Here is a 23,917-nt window from a genome sequence, read left to right as displayed (position 1 = left end):
TAATTTGTACCTCAAGGTTCTCTGGCTGGCTGGGTTCGTAACATTCTGACGTCAGCTCGCCAACAGCGTTCCCTTCCCTCCCACTGTCTCGCCCTTGCGTAAAGATGAAATGACGTCAGTGGAGGGCGGGACTCATGAGAGGGAAGGGAACGCTGGAGGCAAGCTGACATCAGGATGTTATGAACCCAAGTGAAGGCAATGGAACGCTGGAGGCGATGCGAGCGCAACCTGTCTGCAGGGAATGCTGGAGGCGACACGAGCCCAACCTACGAGGGGAGAATCGCAGGACACGGATGGGAGGGCAGGGTAGAGAAGCGCTGGATATGGAGGGGAGGGGAGAATTGCGGGACACGGATGGGAGGGCAGGGCAGAGGAGAATCGCTGGACATGGAGGGGAGAATTGCGGGACACAGATGGGAGGGCAGGGCAGAGGAGAATCGCTGGACATGGAGGGGATGGGAGGCAAAGGGAGAATCGCAGGACACAGATGGGAAGGCAGGGCAGAGGAGAATCACTGGACATTTAGGGGAGGGGCGAATCACGGGACACGGATGGGAGGGCTGGACATGGAGGGGATGGGAGATGAGGAGAGAATCGCAGGACACAGATGGGAGGGCAGGGCAGAGGAGAATCGCTGCACATGGAGGGGAGGCCAGAATCGCGGGACACGGATGGCAGGGCAGAGAAGAATCGCTGCACAAGGAGGGGAGTGCAGAATCGCGGGACACGGAGGGGATGGCTGGGCATAGGAGAATGGCAGCACATGGAGGGGAGGGCAGGGGAGACAGGAGAAATCGCTTAGACGAGAGCCTTCCTAGGGCCCATTTCATTTTTGATGAAATGGGCTTTATTGCACTAGTGTTTCAACAAATGAGAGATCTGTTTGACAGAAAATAGTTTTATTATTTTGACTTATAAACCACTTATCCCTGAAACATGCTCAAACAACAGAATAATCCATTTCTATATCTAAAAGGTAAAGTTCTACAAAAAAGATGAAAATGTGATTCCATGTGCCCCAATGAAAGGAGAGTTTAATTCTACTTCCATTTAATTTCAATATATCCATCATCGTTAGAACACCATGCTTCCCAAGGCAGATTACAACAACATTTAAAGTGAACCCATCAGGAAACAGGATATCCTCACTGAAATTTGGCCATCTGTATTGTATACAGTGTATTTATATATTTACTAGTAAAAAAGGCCCGTTTCTGACACAAATGACACGGGTGCTAGCAAGGTTTTCCACGGAGTGTGTATGTTTGAGAGAGTGTGTGTGTGAGAATGAAAGTGTGTGCCATGGGCCCCCCTCCCTCCTTCCCAGTTCTAGGGTCGTCCCCCCTCCCTCCAAGTTCCTGGGTCATCCCCCTCCCAGTTCCAGGGTCATCCGTTCCCTCCCTCCCTCCGAGTTACAGGGTCGTCCCCTACCTCCCTCACTCCAAGTTTCAGGGTCGTCGTCCCCCTCCCTCACACCGAGTTCCAGGGTCATCCCCTCCCTTCCTCTGAGTTCCAGAGTCCTCCTCCTCCTGAGTTTCAGGGTCCCCCTCCCTCCCAGTTCCAAGGTTGTCATCCCTCCCTTCCCTCCCTTCCAGTTCCAGCACCCCTCCCTCCGAATTTTAGAAGTCCACTTACCAAGTTGGGGTTACGGCGGCCGTCAGCAGCGGGAAAAGGCATACAGGCTTGGCCCTTCTCTCTCAGCTCTGGTCCCGCCCTTGCGGAAACAGGAAATGAGGGCGGGACCAGAGCTGAGAGGGAAGGGCCAAGCCTGCACGCCTTTTCCCGCTGCTGCGGCCACCGTAAACCCAACTTGGTAAGGGAAAATGATTTTTAAAATTTGGAGGGAGGGGGCCTGGAACTGGAAGGGAGGGACGACGACGACGACACCCTCATGCATGTGACGTCGCGTTCCGTGGCCTGGCAACTCTGCAGCGTTCCCTTCCAGTGATTGGTCACTGCTGTTTGTGATGAACCCGGCTTCAATTCAGGAGATGGATACAACTGGAGCATGAATGCTTCAGGGCTTCACTTTCACGGAGTCAGCTTCAGAACGTTGGAGGTGCTTTTTATTATATAGGATTAGTGTAGAAAAATTAGCACAAAATACATAGTTTAAAATAGCTGTTTCTACCAGCTATAATAATTTTTAAGCTGTTTTAGTGGTATTCAATTGTTATTTCATTATATTTATATCTACATATGGGAAGCTTTCAAAAATAAATTAAAAAGCTGTCCAATAAGTACAAAACAAAAACTTTTGTCTTCCACCTTTTAAGGCACTGCCTATCCAATTGAAACAGCTTTAGAGACTTGTTACAGATGGGCCAACAGTAAAACAACGACAATGTGGATGCAGCAGCTCATAGGTTTGCTTGCTTTGCTTTGAGTAAACGGGGATGACGGTTGCGCTGGGAAGGGGAAACTCAGACTGTCCTAATTGGCTTCTTTGCTTACAATGGACTAGATAAGCACACTTCCACTCCTGTTTATTAAACCTCCTTGGAGGAAACAGCCGGGGAAGAGGGGGCGGAGAGATGGCGGGACCACGTGCGGGCGGGGAGATATGGGTCGGATGACGTCATGGGTTCGGCGTATGGCGCTCTTTAGTGTTGGTATGTACTTGGGAGGAACCTTCTTGCCCTGGATCAGAGTCGGCGCACTGCAGCCGCGTGCCCCCGCTGAACTCTTTGGGCCTATCCTTTAATCCGGTCCCGAGAAAGGGAGATGGAGAGCTCAAAGTCCGCTGGGGATCTAATTCGAGAAGGAGATTTCGTGGTTCTGAAAAGGGAAGATGTGTTCAAAGCTGTGCAACTGCTGTGGAGAAAGTGAGTTTGACTTTGGTTTCCCGAAGAAATGTGCGTGTGGCTGATGGGATTTAAATGCAGTTTTTTTCACTGGAATATAGTTTTTGGGTATTTTCAAATGCAAGGTTTTGATAAACACTAAAAATTCTGTATGTCACATGCTGGTGGGAAATTGAAATACAAATGTTATTCAGCATTTTCCAGTATTCAGTTTTTCTAACTAAACACTCATAATTTTTATTTTGCTTTATGGGTGAAGGTGAGAATAAAATCTTTATTTTTGTTCTGGGGGCATTAAGAGATGGTGTAACTTAGTTGAGTAATGAGCCAATCGGTGCTTGATTAATTTGTGTTGATATAGAATATGGCCAAAGTGTGCCTAACTATAGGCACCAGTATTTAAGCCTGCTGATAGTAGGTGCCAACAGTTAGGCGCAGAGTATGCCTAAGCGTGATTTTACAAGGACGCATACTCCATAGAATTGTGCTAAATGTATTACATTATCAGTGCCAATTTTTAGGTTCTATTTATAGATTATATATCTCTACCTAATCATACCTGAGGATGGAGCTTGGGAGTTGCTGGTGCAGAGTTGTAAGATGCTAGGTTAGGTAAGTTCTTTTTTTTTTTTTTTTTTTTTTAATACAGGAACATTTGGAGGGGCAGTTTTATAAAGGTGGAAGGTGCACATGTTAAGAGTACTTGAAGAATAGGATTTCCCTTTACAGGTTTCTGGGTCCTAAGGTCCCTAACCACACATTTCAAAGAAAATCATGTAATGTGATAGGTGGCAATGAGCCTTCTCCAGAGTAGCCCCAAACTCTGGAAAACACTCTAAGAAAGGCTTCACTTAAAGGAAGACTTTTTGTACTTCAGGAAGCAGGCAAAAGTTTGGCTCTTTCCCCAAAGCTTTTAATAGAAGAAGCAACTAACTAGTTTGTCACACAGACAAGAGTACCAGCTACATATACTGTAGTAGGACTTGCTTATCCACTCCTATTATAGCTGAAATCATTTCCTGCACCTTTTCTGACTACATGTGCAGTTTTTCCTTAATTTAGTTACTCATATTTCTATTTAACTCTTGTTACTATATCTATGTTTCTCTTACACATATGCTGTATGCTCTTTATTATAATGTGGAAGGGAGGAAGATATAAACTTTCTCTAGGTTGACAATGTTAAGTTTTAGATGCAATGGGATATCCAGACAGCAAGGTCAGACAAGCAGGGTGAGATTTGGAACTGAATTCTTGGTGAAATTTATGGTGTAGAAAGGTAGATCTGCCAGTGATTCACATCTCCCCCCCCCCCCCCCCCCACACACACACACTGATCAATGAAGTGAAGAGTTTTGTGGCTGCATGTTGGGCTGCATTCTCCTCTTCCATCTAAGTCTGACTCCTGAATTTGAGGTGGGCAGCTGTCCAGTGTGATTTTTGTCAGCGGTCAAAGCCAGAGCAACAGTGGAGTAGGAAAGCATGGTCCAATGTACAGCTGCTCACAGCAGCCTCTTTTTTTTTTCAGTTGGTGCGTGGTAGTTGAAAGTGGCACCATTTACCCTCGATTGTCGCACGTCGTACAAATGCCGGTGGAAGGGGTAGGTCAGATTTAAAATGTACATCTTGCCAGATTTAGTATTAGACATGGCTGAGAACGAGGGTACAAATTTGGAAGGGGAACCCAAAGCCCATTACCAGACCGCACTTCCTTCAGCTTCCCACAGGCTTGGGGGTCAAGGGCTGTTGCCCTAGTCGCACTCCCCTAACATCATCCCTGGCATGTGCCCATCTTTATATTTTTAACAATACAGGAGTAAATGCATCTATTTCTATATCTATAGTATTGCATACATAACTGTTTGAGGCTTATGTAGATGGGATCAGAGCTCGCAGAGATGGGGACATACTTTGTCCCTGTATCATTCTCTGTGATCTTCTGAGGGCGCCAATTTATAGTTCCATATCATCATGCTGATCAATCCATAGACTGGTGGGTTGTGTCCATCTACCAGCAGGTGGAGATAGAGAGCAATCCTTTTGCCTCCCTATATGTGGTCATGTGCTGCCGGAAACTCCTCAGTATGTCAATCGCCAGGGAGGTACCAAGAGCGCCCCTCTAGCCAAGGAGGCCATGAAGCTATGCCTGTGGGCGGAAGCAAACCTGGAACAGCTGTCGGCGGCCCACTTTGCGGGAGTCATGAATATTGCTCAGGCGTTCTTGGACATCACGAAGAGCTGGGGCCAGCCGAGCCTAGATCTGATGGTGTCTTCAGCCAAGTGCCGCGCTTTTTCAGCAGAGGACGGGACCCTCGATCTCTGGGGGTAGATGCTCTTCTCCCACAGTGGCCGACACAGGAGCTCCTCTTTGTGTTCCCGCCTTGGCCCATGTTGGGCAGGGTGCTAGGCCGGGTGGCAAAGCATCCGGGCCGGATAATCCTGGTGAGTTCGGATTGGCCCAGACGTCCCTGGTATGCGGACTTGATCAGGCTCTCAGTGGACGGACCTCTGCAGATGCCACCGGAGCGGGGCCTGTTGCATCGGGGTCCCGTGGTGAGGGAGGTTTCCTCCCCCTTTGGTCTTACGGCCTGGCTTTTGAGCGGCAGCGTCGGAGCAAGCAGAGCTTCTCAGACAAGGTCATCGCCACTATGCTGAGAGCGAGGAAGCGCTCTACTTCTACTGCTTACGCCAGGGTTTGGCGTACCTTTGCATCGTGGTGTGAGGCAGGCTCACTTTCTCCCTTCACTGCTCCAATTTTATCAGTGTTGGCGTTCCTGCACGAAGGTCTGGAAAAAGGCCTGTCGCTCAGTTCCCTTAAGGTCCAGGTAGCGGCTCTTGCTTGCTTCAGGGGTCACCCGAAGGGTGTTTCCCTGGCATTGCAGCCAGATGTGGTGCGCTTTCTCAAGAGAGTTATTCACCTGCGCCCTCTTCTGCACGCAGTGGTACCGGCGTGGAATCTCAATCTGGTGCTAAGAGCCTTGCAGAAGCTGCCTTGTGAACCCTTGTCGAGGGCATCTCTGAAAGAATTGACGTTTAAAGCAGTCTTTTGGTGGCTATCACTTCAGCCAGAAGAGTTTCCGAGCTCCAGGTGCTATCATGTCAAGAGCCCTTTCTGCAGTTCACTGAGGCAGGAGTGTCTATTCGCACAGTGCCTTCCTTCCTGCCCAAGATTGGTCCTCGCTTCCATGTGAATCAGCAGCTCTGTCTACCCTCCTTTCGTAGGGAGGACTACCCAGAGGAGTACTCTGCTCTCAAATATCTAGATGTGAGACGAGTCATCATCAGATACTTGGAAGTGACCAATGATTCCGGAAGTCGGATCATCTGTTTGTGCTGTTCGCAGGTCCTCGTAAGGGTCTGCAGGCTGCCAAGCCTACAGTGGCACGATGGGTCTAGGAACCCATTGCAGTGGCTTATGTGGCCGCAGGGAAGGTGCCGCCTATCCAGCTGAAGGCTCACTCCACTAGAGCACAGGCGGCCTCGATGGCAGAGGCCGGGTCCGTCTCCTTGGAAGAGATTTGTAGGGCGGCAGCTTGGGCATCGGCTCATACCTTCTGCAGACATTACCGCTTGACTGTGGCTGCTCGGGCGGAGGCCCGGTTTGGAGCTTCAGTGTTGCAGTCAGGAATTTCTGTGTCCCACCCTGGGTGAGTACTGCTTCGGTACATCCCACCAGTCTATGGATTGATCAGCATGATGATATGGAAGGTAAAATTATGTATCATACCTGATAATTTTCTTTCCATTAATCATAGCTGATCAATCCATAGCCCCTCCCAGATATCTGTACTGTTTATATTCTGGTTGCATTTCAGGTTCAAGTTTAGTCTTCAGTTCCTGTTCAGGAGGACTTTGTGTTCAAGTTTTTTCAATTGGATTCTTCAGGAGTTGAGACGATTTTGTGTTACAGTGAGCTGCTGCATTCCTCTCCCCCCCGTTTTACGGGGCTGGATTGAGACCTAAATTCTGCCGGCGCTCCCTCCCGCTTTGTGCGGCTGTAGGGCAGCTTTGTACCCCTCCCGCTTCGGCGGTGTTAGTCAGTCAGCTCCTCCCGTGGTTGCGGCTGCAGGATAAGCCAGATCCCCCCGCATCGGCGGGGTGTTGTCCCTCCCCCGCTCCGCGGGGATGAGCTGGACGGATTCCCCTCCCCCACTTGTGTGGGGATGAGCTGGGTTAATTCCCCTCCCCCGTTTCAGCGGTGGTGAGCTGGGCAGAGTGTCCCTTTGTGGGTGTAATTCTCTAAGTGCTGAGTCCTGCAGATGGAGCTTTGATATCGACATACTGAGGAGTTTCCGGCAGCACATGACCACATATAGGGAGGCAAAAGGATTGCTCTCTATCTCCACCTGCTGGTAGATGGACACAACCCACCAGTCTATGGATTGATCAGCTATGATTAATGGAAAGAAAATTATCAGGTATGATACATAATTTTACCGTTTGCAGGGGGCACCAGAAACCCTTGCACCAGCCCTGCACTTTAACTTAAGTATCATCAAGACTTGATGAACTGTATCAGCTGCTGCTGATAAAAAGGCAAATTGTACCTGTAGCAGAATTACTTGTCTTCCCTGACATTCATTTAGCACAGTGATTTCCAAACCTGATCCTGGAGGCACCCCAGCCAGTCAGGTTTTCAGGATATCCGTGAGAGATTTGTATGCACATCCTCCACTGTGTTCAGATTTCTCTCTTGAATATTCATTGTGGGCATCCTTAAAACCTGACTGGGGAGCCTCCATTGGGAACCGTTGATTTTAGCATTTGAGACCAGCGCAATCAGTAGAGGCTCTACTACAGGCTTGTCTAAGTTCAGTTCTTGAAGTCTGCAAACAGGCCAGATTTTCAGGATATCCCTAATGAATATGTGCATAAGAGATTTGCATGCCTGCTACATCCATTGGTATATATTAGAATATTTGCATGCCCATCTATTAGGGATATCCTTAAAACCTGGTCTGCTTGCACCCCTGAAGACTGAACTTGGAGAAGCCTGCTCTACTACTGTAGGGGCTCTGGAATCCTGACTACGATGTAAGCATCCGTTGAACTCCAGATAATCAGTTGAATAGATAACCAAAGCACCTAATAGCTTAGCTGAAATAGGAATGCTGGCTCTTTGCCTATAACTAGATGACGGGCACAAATCTAGTTTGTTCATTTTAAGAATATGTGTAAGTCCAAGGTCTCCTAGAAATGTGGAAACACAACCATTACTAAGTGCTCTACCCAAAAACAAAGTTAATGAGTTCAAATGGGGGATTGGTAAGAAGAAAACATGGACATCTATCCTCAGTGCAATGGGAGGCTGGAAACTTGTGCAGTAAAGACAACTACTGTTGAGCAAATAGGTTGTGGGAGAATTTTTTTAACCTAATGTCAGCCATTCCCAAGTTTGAGCTATCTCAAGCATCAATTCGAAGTGGAGTGGTTTGTTACGGATTGTCAAACTGTCCTTTTTTTCCCAGTAAATTAAGTATCTACTTCTGCAGTTCAAGGTTGATTTTAGTTAATGGCAGAAATTTGGGCTGGAGAGACCAGGGTAGTGATTAAACAAAATAGCTTTAAAAAAAAAAATCAATTGAATCCCTCCCAACTAGACTTCAGAAATTAGATTCCTTCGCTTTGTAAAGCTTAGTAGATATTTCTTAGCGTCCCTCCAGCCCGGCCCAGTATGTGACTGATGGGTTGTGCACGCCTTCCAGTAGGTGGAGACTGAGAAAAAAAACTATGACTAGCTAGCCAAGAAGAGCCCTTGCCAGCTAGAGAAAGATCCAGTAATCTCAGGTGGAAGGTGGTGAGCCCTTTAGTCTTAGTTCTTTATTGCTTAATTCTTTAATTCTTGTTGTCTGGTTATTCTTTAATGTGTTTTTGTTATCTGTGCCTTTAAAAAAGAACAAAAAAAACCTGCTTTGGAGGCAGAGTTCCTTGGGGGGCTTCTTATTGTCTCGGGGGTGCTACACTCGGGAGGCCGGGTCCCTCCCCCCGTTCCTCCCCGATATCTCTTTCTTGCTGGCTGTTTTAAATTTTTTCCCAATAGATTCTATTGCTGGCATTTTAGAGATACAGCTAAAAGAGAAAAGTTTCCTCATGCTCCTCAAGGGAGGTGCTTTGGAGGTGGGGAGAGGCAACCACTTAGAAGGAGAAGTTAAAATTTTGGATCCCTCGGTCTGCTGGTTTGGCAGAGCCGTCTTGGGCCTGTTTCTTTAAGAAACTGAGCAGTGTAACTCTGCGATTTGTTTTGTTGATCAGGTGTTTTCTTCCCGATGTCGGAGAAACTTTGCCGCTGCGCTGTTTGTCAGCGGCGGGTTCTCGGGTCCGATGGGGTGTGTAAGTACTGCACTGCTAAGGAAGACCAGAGTGCAGGTCCGGGAAAATTGTTAGTTTCGCCGTCTGGGTGGCCTGATGCCGGTCTCTTGTCAGCGGTTGCGTCCCCTCCCTCTCCGGTGCCGATTTCGGCAGGAAATGCCACCATTTTGGATGCCTCGTCGTCATCTACTTCTCTGGCTCCTTTGCCTGCTGAGCCTATTTCTTTTTCTCAGGCTGCCGTTTTACCTGCGGGGGAAGGAGGTTTTCCTCCTGAATTTGTGGTATAGATGTACCAGGCCTTCTCTTGCACAAAGCTGCACCTGTGGTCCCTCCTGCGAGGGGTGTTATAGAAGGTGTTTCTATGGCTTAAAAGTGTTTCAGGTTCTCTGAAGAGGAACAGGATTTTTCTTGTTTTCCGGATCAGGAGATGCCTGCCTTAGATGGTGTTTTCTCCTGCGGAACAGTTTGCTGAGGAGCTAGAGCACACAGCAGAAGGTGAGGAATCTCTTCCTGTGGAAGAAGATTCTTTGGTAGTCAGAATTTTTCATAAACATGATCTTCAAGAGCTTATCTCGCAGGTTTCTTCTACCTTGCGTTTTGATGATCAGGATCCTCAGGTGTCCGAGCCCAGAAAGGTGGATTTGTTGGTCAAGGGTATTCGCAGAGCAGGTAAGTCTTTTCCTATGCATCAGGATATTAGAGATATTATTCAGGCTCAGTGGGAGTTTCCTGATTCTGCTTTTAGGCTTGCTCATTCTATGGTCCGGCTTTATCCGGTTCCTGACTCAGATAAGGACCTTTTGCGCCCCCTGGTAGTGGATACAGTTGTTTCCGCGGCTACCAAGCATAACACGGTTACGGTGGATGGTGGTACAGATCTGCAAGGTACCCAGGATCGTCGTATTGAAACTTTGTTAAAAAATTCTTTTGATGTTTCTGTGCTAGCGGTGCAGGCAGCAATTTGTGGGTCCCTGATAGCGAGAGCTTGTTTCCGCTGGTCAGAGAGAGTGTTGGACCGGACTTCAGATGATCTTTTGGCTATTGATCATGAGGTGGCAAAGCTGGAAATGGGTTCAGCTTTTTTGGCTGATGTTCTTTATGATTTGCTTCAGGCTTCTTCTAAGTTTATGGCTTTTTTTGTTGCGGTCCGTCGTACGCTTTGGCTGCGAGGTTGGTCGGCTGATGCAGCTTCTAAGTCGAAGTAAGTTTCCCTTTAGGGGTTCTTTTTTGTTTGGAGAAGAATTAGACAAGCTGGTGCATAGCTTGGGTAAAGCTAAAGTTCCTAGGTTGCTGGAGGATTGTCCTAGGGCTGGTCGTGGCTCTTTCTCTGGTCGCGCTAGAGGCCGGGATTTTCGTCGTTTTTGGCCAGGCAGAGTTTTTCAGGGACAGCGCTCCAGATTTCTCCAAAGGACTCAGTCCTTTCGAGGAACTCGTAGACGGGGGCGAGAGGCAGGACGTTCTTTTGCCTCCTCTTCCCATCCTCAACAATGAAGGTTTGCAGGCCCAGCCTCTAGTTCCAGTGGGTGCTCGGCTGGCACAAATTCAAGAGAGGTGGGCCCAGATTACTTCGAATCAGTGGGTCTTAGAGGTTATTCGAGAAGGGAACGCATTAGAGTTTGCTCATCCTTTTTCAGATGCCTTTGTGGATTCCCCTTGCCGTTCTCGAATCAAGGCTGCTGCCGTCAGGGATACTGTCAACAGGCTTCTGGACCTTTGGGCCATTTGTCCAGTTCCTTTGGAGGAGCAGCGTCAAGGCCGTTGCTCCATTTACTTTCTGGTTCCGAAGAAAGAGGGCTCCTTTTATTCCGATTTTAGATCTCAAGGCGGTGAATCAAGCTCTCAAGGTGCCCTCGTTCTGTATGGAGACTTTGCGGCCCGTCATTGTTGCGGTGCGATCCGGGGAGTTCCTGACTTCACTCGATCTTACAGAAGCCTATTTCCACATTCACCTTAGTGTCTAAGATCAAAACAGATCTTTATTGGTCTTTAGACTCATTTTCTTGGTTGGGGCACATGGCAATTAAAATGAATGTACTTCCAAAATTCTTATCTATTTCAGTCATTGCCCATTCTGATACCTCTAGTGGTCCTTACCAGGTGGCAAAAAAAATTTTGTTTAAATTTATATGGGGTTCTACTAAGCCTCGTATTTTGCAGGTCAATATGACCATTGGTTGAGAACTGGGGGGGCTTGGGAGTTCCTCATTTATGCGCCTATTATGTTGCAGTCCAAATACAGCACTTATGGGACTGGAGGCCTGCTGCACAGGTGAAACCTTATGTGTAAATTGAACAATCATTTTCTCCTAAGGTGCCTTTGCAACATTTACCATTGTCTTCAGGGTGGGGACCGAAGCTTCCCTGGGCTGATAATCCGTACTTCAAAAATATAATGCAGAGGGGGACCAAGATGGCTGCCGTACCTATGAACACCGAGGAGCTGCTCTCTTAACTAGAAAATAATGCCGAAAAGACGGGGGAAAACAGCAGCCCGAGCTTCGCTGCCGCTTCCCCCTTTACCTCTTGGCTCGATGGACCAATATGTTAGACCCTCGGGACAGAATATCCGGATCGGGAGCGGTCCCGAGAGTGTCGCCGGCATCTTGGAGGAATCGGCGAACTCCGGGCAAAGTGTTTTGCTGAGCCCCGATCAGAGGACTCCGCCCCCGCAACCGCGGTTTACCAGCTCTCCCTCAGGAGGATCAACGGGGCCTCCGCCTTTGAGCGGAAGGGTAATCCCTGTGAAGGAAGCTCTTGAACAACGCGAGGAAGAGCCAGAGGGTCAGTTTATAACTCCCGAGATGACCATTGCGGGGACCCAGGCTGCGGGACGAGGAGGAGAAGAATTGGTGGGCTCTCAAGATCTACTTTTGTCTTATTCCCTAAAAATTCCGGAGAAACCTTCTGAGGTAACGTTGGACGCTTTATGGGACTTAATGGCACAGTCCGTTAAGACCTTTACTGGTCAATCTAAAGTTTTATCTGAGAAATTGGTTTCTATAGAACAGAAGGTAGTTAAAAATGAATTTGATATCAAAGGTTTAAAAGATAATGAAGAAAAGATGGATAAAAAGCTTCTAGAGGCTGAAAAATTACAACAAACTATGGTGAAAGATGTTGTAAATCTGAGAAGGAAGATGGAACTTTATGACAATTACATGAGGTATAATAATATCAGATTTATAAATTTCCCCATGGTTAAAATGGTGAAACCTGCAGACATGCTTAAAAGATATCTATTGGAAGTGTTACAAATTCCACAAGAAAATTTACCACCTTTCAATCAAGCATATTATGTGCCACAACAAGATCTTCAGCAAGAACAAAATGTGTCATTAGATGTTTCTGCATTATTAGAGACTTCTGAATCTGAACAAGCTAGGCCAGCGACCTTGATAGCTACCTTAGCACTATCATCAGATAAGGTTTGGCTATTTAGAATGTTCTTTAGAAACAAGGACAAATTATTTCTTGGATTTAAAGTAAATTTGTTCCCAGATGTTTCAAAGGGAACTCAAAAGAGAAGAAAACAATTTATTTTGTTAAAATCAGCAGTTCTTCAATTGGGAGCCGTATTTTATTTGCGGTTCCCATGTAAATGTGTGATTCGATATAATTTGACGAAGTATGTATTCACAGAACCCTCACAGCTAACATCCTTCTTAGCCTCTAAGAATACAATAGGAGTAAAATAAGAATTTTTTTTTTTCTGTTGTTCTAGGTATTATTTGAAGTTGTTTAAAACAATTTTCTTCTAGTTAACCTCCATATATTGTATCTTGGACTCACTCCATGGTGGACTTGAGTAATATATTTCATGGTTTTTTTTCTTCTAAGTTGTTGTATGTACAGGCATCCTGAAATATTTACTTTCCTGCTCAAGGTTATATATCTTGATATATTTTGTAAAATGAATTAAAAAAAAAAAAATATATATATAATGCAGATTTAGTATGACCAGTTAACTAAATTTTGGGGTAGAGAATGGTCCTCCTGGCCTATCAGTTCTCGTTTTGTTTTGTTTTTTTGGGGGGGTGGTCTGCGCAAAGAAAGGCAGGTTTTAAAGGTTGGGTCTCTAAAGGCTTGCACAGTATGTTTCAACTTTTATGATGGTAAAACTTTGAAACCGTTTGACCAATTAAGAAAGGAATATGGCTTGGAGTCCTCACTTCTATCACTATTTACAAGTTAGACATGGCCTGTCTATGGTAGTATGGAGAAATGTGGTGCTTAGGGACCGGCATCCTCTGGAGCAACTTTGGCTACATCAGTCTTCATCTAGAAGTCTTATTTCTGCATTATACACTTATTTTACAGCCCACTGTCTTTCAGAGGACTTGATATATGGATGCTTGGGATGGGGATATTAATCAGGATTGGAGTGCGTGGAACTGGGCGAATATCTCGAGCCGCATCTACAAAGACGCTCCTACATGTTGGTGGCCGTGTGGATCCACTTTTGGCAGAATGGAGATAGCCACTATGACACCTTCTACTAATGGAAAAACTTAAAACAATTAAAAATGATAGGATCCAACATTTCCAGTGCTTGTGAGCACCACTACAGGCATACTTCTCTACCTATTGATCACTGACTATTTCCTTTTTATTTTGTGGCTGATTTTCCACTTATTTTTGGACTATTACTTACTGTAGGACTATATGGGCCTTTCTAGTAATCTTTATGGTTTACTGGAATCAATGGTTCTCCTTGGGGGGAGGGAGGAGGGCTTTAGTTTGGAGTTTTATTCATCATGCTTATAATGCTTATATTACTTGTACAGCGTTCATATAAGACCGAGTTGTGTGTTATTTTGAATACTTCAATAAAATATACATGGAAAAAAATAGTGCAGAAAGTTGTTGAAGATCAGAGCACCAAGGGAATAAGTGTAGACAGAAGAGGTCTCAAGTCAGTTCTAAGGAACACAGCTTGATATATCTGATAGAAGTGGAGGAGGATCCACTGGAGCATGCACTGTTAAGTTTTTGTTTTGTTTTTAGAAAAATTATTTTTGAAAAACAATGGATCTACCTGGATAATGCTATTCAGCAGTTTTATGGAACCACTTTTGAAATAACTGCTGGTGGGAACCTCCAACCAAAGAGAAAGCTGGAAGAGACTAACACAGGTATGAATTTTAATCTGGGACTGGAAGGGATACTAAAAAAAAAAAAAAAAAAAGTCATACTGCTGGGCATCAACACTACTACTTACCACTTCTATAGCGCTACAAGGCATAAGCAGCGCTGTATAAAGTGCTTATACTTTACTATAATATATCCTTGCTTGTATTTTGGAAATATGAGGTGTCATTTCCAAGTTATGTATAAAAAATTGTGTAACAGAACAAATTATAGGGAATAAAACTTTTTAAAACATTCCTCATCATGCTAGACCAGCCTAGACTGTCTAGCAATGCCACTTTACAAGCAGATAGAGTCAGAGAAGCTAAAAACTTTCCAGTGGCATTTCTGGTTTAATGAGTAGTGCAGTCTGTAACTTATGAGTTTGTCTCTGCTTCCAGCATATGGTGCAGATTGGACTGATCCTACAGGATTGGCGTTTGGGCTCAAGAAGAATGGTGCTTTGTTTATCTAAGAGAATGAAAAGGGAAATGAAATGTGTTCTTACATGCTAATTTCCTTTCCTTGATTTCCTGCTGGACCAGTCAATTTGCCATCCTGGAAGATGGCAGCTTTTGGGAGATCCTTATACCATATGTCTCCTGTTCAGTTTCTATCTATAAGATTTTCAGTTTTGTTACAGAGGGTTCCTTTTCTGGGGTCCTGTGTATGAGTGTGTGCTCTTCCCCCCCCCCCCCTCCCCCCCATACTCATGTGTACTGGTTTTGGCATTGGGAATATTAACAAGTTCCAGGCTGCACCATTTCTGGTATTGACGGTATCGCTGGAAAGTTCAGCTTCTCTGCCTCTGCTGATAAGGTTGCATAACCTGTTTAGTTTGGACTGGTCTAGCAGGAATTGAGGAAAGGAAATTAGCAGGTAAGAGCACATTTCACCATTATGCTTTTAAGTAAACAACAACAAATTCAAAGCGTTAATAATGGACTCCCCTTATCACTCTAAGATTATCACTGTCTTTTCACTCTCACTCCAGTGTCTCAAATATCCACTACTTCCTTGTCATCAACAGCAGATGAATCCATTAACTGATGGGTTGTATCCACCTACCAGCAGGTGGAGATAGAGAACACTGAAAGCACATGGTGTTCCTGGACACCCATCCCCCTCTGCCTTCAGTATATCTCTGTCTCCCAGTAGATGTGGATGTCGCTTTCTCAGCTCCTGGATTTCTGCCTAGGGTGGCCCCTATGCTTTGCCAATAGATTGGGGGAGGTTGTTGTGGCTGGTGGTGCCCACTTTAAAGGCACACTTGGTTTTCCTTGTCCCTGCCTTACCCCATTCCCCCTCCTCCCAGAGTTCCTCTGTAGCTGCCTGCCTCTAACTTTTCTCACAGTAAAAAAAAAGAAAAAAGAGAGGCTCGCTTCTCTAGAGCTCCTGGTTCGGTGCAGCTTGACCGAAGCTCGTTTGACTCGGTCTCCTGAGGTGAGAGTGCTGCCCAGCTCCTCCGGGGAGGTTCCCGCTGACAGCGCTCTGTGCGGGGTAAGTTTTGGCGCAAAGGCGCCATTTTGTTTTCTGTATTTGATGGCTGCTGAAGGGGTTAAGCACTGCTCCCACTGTGGGAAACGCAGATCAGCAGCGGGGCTTTGCAGCTTATTCTGCCTAGATGCTAATGCTGGCACGAGCATTGCAGGCGGTGAGTCTTCCTACCTGACGGAGTTGGCAGCGGCCGCCGCGTGACTCGACCCTCGTGGTTGTGGAGGGGTCTGAGTGCAGGGGGACGCCGCGTTTCAAGGTTTCTAGAGGAGCTATTGCCTTCGCTTCCCCCAATGTGGGGGCGGAGATACAGGGTGAGTTTTTCTCCCCTGAATTTGTTAAAAAGAGCACTGCCTGAGGCTCCTGACAATTCCTTTTGGACTGGGTTGCCTCCAGTTCTTGATAGCCCAGCGTCTGCTGGAGACTTTATTTCTTCCCCCGAGCCTTTGGCTGACGCTATGCGTAGATGAGTGAATACCCCGTCTGAAGGGGACTCTTCACCCTGTTCTCCCCCTTGGTCTAGTTTCGGGGAGTCTGAGGGGTCGGGCAGGCCATCACGGACTGATGATCCAGACGAGGATGGCTGCTTGCCACAGGAGTTGGATGACCCTAAAGTGGTTCGGATTTTCCACCGTGACGAGCTGCCAGCTCTCATTTCTGATGCCTTACAGGCCCTTTGTATTGAAGAGCCTGATGAGGGCGCTGCCTCTTCTATTAATCCTAGGATGGCTAGTACTAAGAAGCCTTCTCAGGCTTTTCCCGTGCATGCTTCCATCCAAGAGCTTATTTCAGCTCAATGGTCTGACCCTGATGGTTTCTTGAACGTGGCCAGGGCTATGTTGTGGAAGGGACCCTCTGAGTGAAAGTCAGTTGGCCCTCTTTGGGATGCCTAAAGTGGATGCGTTAGTCATGGCTGTGACTAAAAAAGACCCCTCTCCCAGTGGAGGGAGGGGTTGCTTTGAAAGATATGCAGGACCGGTGGCTGGAATCCGCGCTGAAGCGGTCCTTTGAAATCTCGGGCCTTTCCTTACGGGCGGCTATTTGCATTTCCTATGCAGCCCGGGCCTGCCTTTCCTGGTTGCAGCAGGCGGTTGAGCAACCCGCCGATGGAGCGGGTTCCCTCACTGAGGTCGGCCCGCATATTATTTGTTTATTGCATTTGTATCCCACATTTTCCCACCTCTTTGCAGGCTCTTTGCAGGAGTCTGCCCTGTCTTTTTGGCTGATGCCCTTTATGATCTGGTCAGATCTTCGGCTAAGCAGATGTCGGTGGTGGTTGCTGCCCGCCGCCTTCTTTGGCTCTTGCATTGGGCGGCTGACATGGCCTCTAAACAAAGGCTGGTGAGGTTACCCATTCGGGGCCTTCTTTTATTTGGAGAAGATTGTTAAGGACCTTAAGTCCCAATGGTTGCCTGAGGATAGGCCGAGGCCTTCTTCCAAAAGTCCTTCTTTACCCTCCTTTTCCAGGCCACGGTTTCGCGAAGTTCGCAGGTATCGCCCAGGGCGCTCTGCGGGGTTTGGTCAATGTACCCGTTTCCAGCAGAGGAACTCCTTTTGTTCGGACAAGCGCACTGCGGCGTCCGGGCAACGCCGAGGAGTTCAGGGGCGTCCTCCACAATGATGGGGCGCCAAACCATTTGTTGGTTTCCGCAGTAGGGGGGTCGTCTCTCCCTCTTTCTCGAGGAGTGGAACAAGATTACTTCAGATCAGTGGGTCCTGGACCTGATCAGAGAAAGGTTACTGCCCCGGTGGGAGATACGTTTTTGGAGTCCCGATGCGGCACTGCCGTCAAGCGAGTGGCGGTAAACGAGACCTTGCAGGTGTTGCTGAAGCTTGGAGCGGTGGTTCCGGTTCCTCCCGCCAAACGCGGCTGCGGTCGCTACTCCATCTATTTTGTGGTGCCTCGAAAAGGCGGGTAATTCAGACCTATCCTCGACTTACGCAGACTCAACAGGCCTTAGGAGTGCGACACTTCCACATGGAAACCCTGCGCTCCGTCATTGCGGCGGTACAGCCAGGAGTTTCTCACATCTCTGGACCTCAAGGAAGCATCAGCGGTTTCTCTGGTTTGCGGTATTGAGCCAACATTTCCAGTTTCGCGCCTTGCCTTTTGGCCTGGCAACTGCCCCTCAAACTTTTTCCAAGGTGATGATAGTGGTGGCTGCCTTTCTCAGGCAGGAGGGTATCAGAGTTCACCCTTATCTCGACGACTGGCTCATCAGAGCGGATTTGGCAGACGAAAGCCGACTTGCCACAGCCAGAGTTGTTACAGCTCTTACTCTGGGCTGGGTAGTCAATATGCCCAAAAGTCACCTGACCCCCTCTCAGTCGAGTATTTGGGGGTCTGGTTCGACACGGTTTCGGGGTTTGTTTTTCTTCCCGACAACAGGTGTCTCAAGCTTCAGAATCAGGTCCGCCTGCCTGCTCCTGTGGATGCCTCGCCTTTGAGCTTGGGACTTTGTTCAGCTCCTGGGATTGATGACGGCCACCATAGAGGTGGTTACCTGGGCGAGAGCTCACATGAGGCCGCTGCAGCTTGCTCTGCTTCAGCAATGGTCTCCGATTTCCCAGGAATACCAACGCAGACTAAGGTGGCTTCCTGCGGCCCAGCGCAGTATGGATTGGTGGCTTTCCGACAACATGCGGCAGGGGATGCCACTGGCTCTTCCGTTTCGGTGTCTGGTGATAACGGATGCCAGCTTTTCGGGCTGGGGAGCTCATTGCCGTGTATGCTATGCTCAGGGTCTGTGGTCCACCGTGGTAGCGGGATGGTCCATCAATCGCTTGGAACTGAGCGATATTCCAGGCTCTTCTGGCCTTCCACAGGACGCTGAAGGGTCTTCCTGTCTTAGTTCTGTCAGACAACACGACAGCAGTGGCCTACATCAATCGTCAGGGCGGCACCCAGTGCAGGGCCCTGGCTGCGGAGGTGTCTCAGATCTGCGACTGGGCTGAGCGCCACCTAGAGCTGCTGTCTGCGGCTCACATAGCCGCTCAGAGCAACGTACAAGCCAATTTCCTCAGCAGACATCAAATCGACCCGGTGGAATGGAAACTGGCAGAAGAAGTTTTTCTTCAGATTTGTGCCAAATGGGGGACTCCAGACTTGGACCGCATGGCACCAAGCGTAAGCGCCAAAGTCCCTCGCTTTTTCAGCAGAAGGAGAGATCCTCGCTCGGCGGGGTTGGATGCCCTGGCTCAAACTTGGCCCTCGGGCCTCCTGTATATGTTCCCTTCTTGGCCCTTGATAGGGTGAGTGATACTTTGGATTTGCCTGCACCGAGGATTGGTGATTCTCATCGCTCCGGATTGGCCAAGGCGTCCGTGGTACGCGGATCTCCGGCGGATGCTGGTGGACGCATCTCTTCCCTTGCCTCTGATTCTGAACTTGTTAGTTCAGGGTCCGCTGACTATGGAAGATCCTTGCCGCTTTGGTCTTACGGCCTGGCTCTTGAGAGGGCGCAATTGAGGGACAAGGGCTATTCTAATAGGGTTATTGTCACGGTCTACCTCTGCGACTTATGCTCGGATCTGGCGCACTTTTGAGGCGTGGTGTACTCCAAAGGCTATCTTGCCGACTCTGGCGACAGTCTCGCTTTTGCTGGACTTCTTGCAGGACGGGCTACAAAAGGGCCTGGCCTACAATTCCCTTAGAGTTCAATTGGCAGCGCTGGTGTGTTTCCAAGGGAAAGTCTCCGGCTTGTCCCTTGCTGCTCATCCGGATATTGCCCGATTTCTCAGAGGGGCGCTTCGTCTCCGGCCTTTGCGGTCGCCCTGTCCGGTTTGGAACCTGGGGCTCGTGTTGAAGGCGCTCCAGCGATCTCCGTTTGAGCCTCTTAAATGGGCTTCTGAGAAGGATGTGACTCTCAAGACAGTTTTTTTTTTTAGTGGCTATGACGTCTGTAAGAAGTGTCTGAGCTTGAGGCTCTTTCCTGTCGGGATCCTTTTCTACAGTTCTCGGAATCCGGGGTAACTGTTCGTACGGTGCCTTCCTTTCTGCCTAAGGTGGTTTCACCCATTTTTCTTCCTTTTGTAAGGAGGAGTTTCCAGACTTCTTTGGGCCTTTTGGATGTCCGCAGGGCTCTGTGGCAGTATGTGCAGATGTCAAATGAGTTTAGGAATTCTGATCATTTATTTGTTCTGTTGGCAGGTCCCCGACGGAGGTTTCCGGTGTCTAAGGCCACTATAGCCCGCTGGCTTAAGGAACTCATTTTTTCTGCTTATCCGCTTTCAAGGGCGGTCGCCGCCTGAAGCGTTTAAAGCACACTCTACGAGGGCAATGTCCTCTTCGTGGGCTGAAACGGGTGTCTTTTCTCTTCAAGAGATCTGTCGTGCGACTACTTGGGCTTCTCAGCTCTCGTTTGTGCGGCATTACAGGCTGGATGTGGCAGCGCGGCAGGATGCGCGTTTTTGAGTGCAAGTGCTTGCTCACGTAGTTGCCTGTTCCCACCCTACTTAGGGAGTGCTTTGGTACATCCCATCAGTTAATGGATTCATCTGCTGTTGATGACAAGGGAAAATTAGGTTCTTACCTTGATTTTCTTTCCTTTAGTCACAGCAGATGAATCCATGATCCCTCCCTGTCTGACTTTAGTTTTTGTACAGATGTTGCATACAGACATTGTGCCTCATTAGGAGTACTTGAAGACAAGCTATCAGAGTTACTACATGCTGTTTTTATTGCAGGAGGTTGATAACATCCCTCCTTTGTTTGGTTATTGCTCCTGTTCAGGGGCGTTTGTTATTTTGCCTTTCTTATTCACTCTGCTTTGGAAATTTCATATACTGAAGGCAGAGGGGGCTTGGACGTCCAGGAACACCATGTGCTTTCAGTGTTCTCTATCTCCACCTGCTGGTAGGCGGATACAACCCATCAGTTAATGGATTCATCTGCTGTGACTAAAGGAAAGAAAAATATCAAGGTAAGAACCTAATTTTCCCTTCTGATTTATTAAACCCTTAAAAAACAGTTAATTGAGGTAATCATAGTGGGACTTGAGTATATAGCATGTAAAAAAGCTGATTGGCAAATGACTAGGAATAGGCCTTTCTGAAATCAGTTACATGAAGTTAAGGAGCTAGACTGACTTGCACATCTGGAAAGGGCTAGACCATGGTCATGGAGGTAGGTGTTCAGTGCAAGGAGAGGCAGGTTAAATAATATACCGACATATTTTATATTAGATGTTTAAACTATAATTATTATTGATAAAAACATTTTGGATATTTTAATAAATGTAGATGGCCCAAGTCTCCTCTTTTCAGCACTTGGGCTAGTGGAACTCTTGTGGCACCTGTCTTAATTTGTACTATTCTTGTTCCATTAGTGCCCACTACAAAAATCTTTGTGTAACCGTAGATAGCACTCAAATTTATTCCACAAATTTCTGCACTTAGACTTACAAAGTTGCATGGAGGGGCATAATCGAACGGGGACGCCCATCTCTAAGGGCGTTCCGGCGAAGGGGCGGGGAAACCCATATTATCGAAGCAAGATGGACGGCCATCTTTCGTTTCAATAATGCGGTCGGGGACGCCCAAATCTCAACATTTAGGTCGACCTTAGAGATGGTCGGCCCTGGTTTTTGGCCATAATGGAAACTGAGGACGCCCGTTTCAGAAATGACCAAATCTAAGCCATTTGGTTGTGGGAGGAGCCAGCATTCATAGTGCACTGGTCCTCCTTACATGCCAGGACACCAACCGGGCACCCTAGGGGGCACTGCAGTGGACTTCACAAATTGCTCCCAGGTGCATAGCTCCCTTTCCTTTGGTACTGAGCCCCCCAATCCCCCCCCAAAACCCACTCCCCACAACTGTACACCACTACCATAGCCCATAGGGATGAAGGGGGGCACCTACATGTGGGTACAGTGGGTTTCGGGTGGGTTTTGAAGGGCTCACGTTTACCACCATAAGTGTAACAGGTGGAGGGGGGATGGGCCTGGGTCCGCCTGCCTGAAGTGCACTGCACCCACTAAAAACTGCTCCAGGGACGTGCATAGTGCTGTGATGGAGCTGGGTATAACATTTGAGGCTGGCATAGAGCCTGGAAAAAAATGTTTGTTTTTTTTTTAGGGTGGGAGGGGGTTGGTGACCACTGGGGGAGTAAGGGGAGGTGATCCCCGATTCCCTCCGGTGGTCATATGGTCAGTTTGGGCACCTTTTCGAGGCTTGGTCATGAAAAAAATGGACCAAGTAAAGTCTACCAAATGCTCGTGAGGGACGCCCTTCTTTTTTCCATTTTCGGCTGAGGACGCCCATCTCTTAACCACGCTCCGTCCCACCTTCTGTACACTGCCGACACGCCCCTGTAAACTTTGGTCGTCCCCACGACGGAAAGCAGTTGAGGATGCAAAAAATCGGCTTTCGATTATGCCGATTTGGGCGACCTCGGGAGAAGGACGCCCATCTCCCAATTTGTGTCGGAAGATGGGTGTCCTTCCCTTTCGAAAATAAGCTAGATAGTAACCTATGTAACTTTGTAAGTCTGTGCTTTGAAAATGAGCCTCTAAAGGTTCCTTTTGGAAGTTTCAAATGATCGATACCAAAAGATCATTATTAGGTTCTCAAGCTTATTCATTGGTCATTAAGTCCTTTATGCAAGGCATTGTAATTAATTTAGCGTGAAAAATCTTAAACGTCTACAGTTAGTGCTAGCCACTGCTGTCAAACTCATTTCAGAAGCAAGAAAATATCATGTGACTCCACTCAAAGCCGCCCATTGGCTGCCCATTTTGAATATTTCTGTAATTGTTCTTTCACATCAAAAGTGTAATGTATATTGTGAGGATCAGTGAAACAAACTTTTACTTGACTTTAATGCATTTTGAATTGTATTTTTTTGATGTCGGAATGTGAAAAATGTTCCAGGGTGTGAAGACTTACCAAGCACTTTGGGGCTTTCTTTACTAAATGGCGTTAAGTCCTTAACGTGGGGTTAGCGCGTGCCAACAGGCTACCGCAGAAAAACATTGCAACATTTTATCTGTTAGCGTGTATGTGACAGAACAGAACAGTGTGTGTTAAGCCTGTAAAATATATTTCTCTAGTTTAGCATACAGATGGTGCATGTTTATGTTTAAAACTGTTAGAGGAATGACTGCTCCTTCTTTTAGTTAGAACACAGAGAAAGGGGAAGTGCTGCAGTGATGTAACCAGCTTTTTTTTAAATGATGTTCTGGGCTTTGATTGGCCTGGAGTTTGAAATTACCCAGTAGTGCTGACTTTTGCTCCAGTTCTTCTGGGAGAAGAGAGAGAGAGAAAGCTCTTTACTGAAGCTCTGTAAAAGAGTTATATTTGGTAACTACTGAGCAGCTATATGTCCTGATCTTCCCAGATACTTTTTAGAAAGTAAACAAATGTTTAGTTATTGTTATACTTGATCCATATTTCAGTTAACTGTTTGCTGATTGCACATGTATTTGTTCATTGTTCAGTATATTTTTAAGACAATAAACAATTGTTTGACTCTGCATGTCTGGACAGAAAGAATCCTGGTGGTTTGTGTGTTGGGTCTGAGTGCATTCTGGGAACTGTGGGACCAGTGGGAGTGTGTTCCAGTAACCTAGAAATCACTAGGAATAATTTTAGAATGGGGGAGTAGCCCAGAGGCAGTTGTGACCCAATCAGTGGGAGGAGAGTGCTACTGTAGAGCACAAGCGGCAGGTGCAGGCGCACCTGAGCTGTACTGAGGATAGACCTCTGAGTGGCCATGGGGTAACCCCAGGCCAAGGGTGGCTAGGCCTTTCGTGACGTGTGCTAACCACGTGTTTGTGGTTTTTTTTTTTTGTTTTTTTTTTTTATTGAAACATTTTTCAGAGGGGACATCTCATGGGTAGAGAGTAAACATTCCTGCGTTATCCAGCTAGCTTATTGATTTGCATGTGTTAACTGGATAACGCAGAGTTAAATGTGGACGCACTTAGCGTCTCTTAAATAGAAGGCAGTAAGTGCTCCTGCATTAATTTTTTACAGGTACCATGTGCTAATCATTGGCACGTCCTACAATTAAATATATATATATATCAAAACAAAATCTTTAAGCCCAGATTTTACAGCACTTTAGTAAAAGGGCCCCTTTTATCACATTTAGTTTCTGGGTTTTTCCTCTTTGCTATTTGGGAGTTTGGTCCAGGTTTAGGGTTTTTTTTTCTCTTGTCTGCCAACCTGTATTTATTTGA

The 23,917-nt window shown here is 47.1% G+C and overlaps 1 protein-coding gene across 4 annotated transcripts in view; it reads left to right on the top strand.

Moving 5' to 3' along the window:
* The first annotated feature begins 2,529 nt into the window (after positions 1-2,529).
* The window catches only part of TRMT6 (tRNA methyltransferase 6), a 101,383-nt gene continuing 79,995 nt past the window's right edge, over positions 2,530-23,917 (top strand). The window contains exons 1-2 of one of the 4 annotated variants that reach the window (XM_030196305.1): positions 2,530-2,825; positions 14,118-14,245. In XM_030196305.1, coding sequence (XP_030052165.1) covers positions 2,725-2,825; positions 14,118-14,245 — 229 coding nt within the window. In that variant the 5' untranslated portion in view covers positions 2,530-2,724. Of the gene's footprint in view, positions 2,830-14,117; positions 14,246-23,917 lie in introns of those variants that run through there. The other 3 variants (XM_030196306.1, XM_030196307.1, XM_030196308.1) reach the window with 3 other exon arrangements.

Source organism: Microcaecilia unicolor, chromosome 3 (assembly GCF_901765095.1).
Source record: "Microcaecilia unicolor chromosome 3, aMicUni1.1, whole genome shotgun sequence".
In the NCBI taxonomy this organism is placed as follows: domain Eukaryota; kingdom Metazoa; phylum Chordata; class Amphibia; order Gymnophiona; family Siphonopidae; genus Microcaecilia; species Microcaecilia unicolor.
Note: the sequence above shows the minus strand (reverse complement) of the source record. Positions and strands in the feature narration are given on the sequence as shown.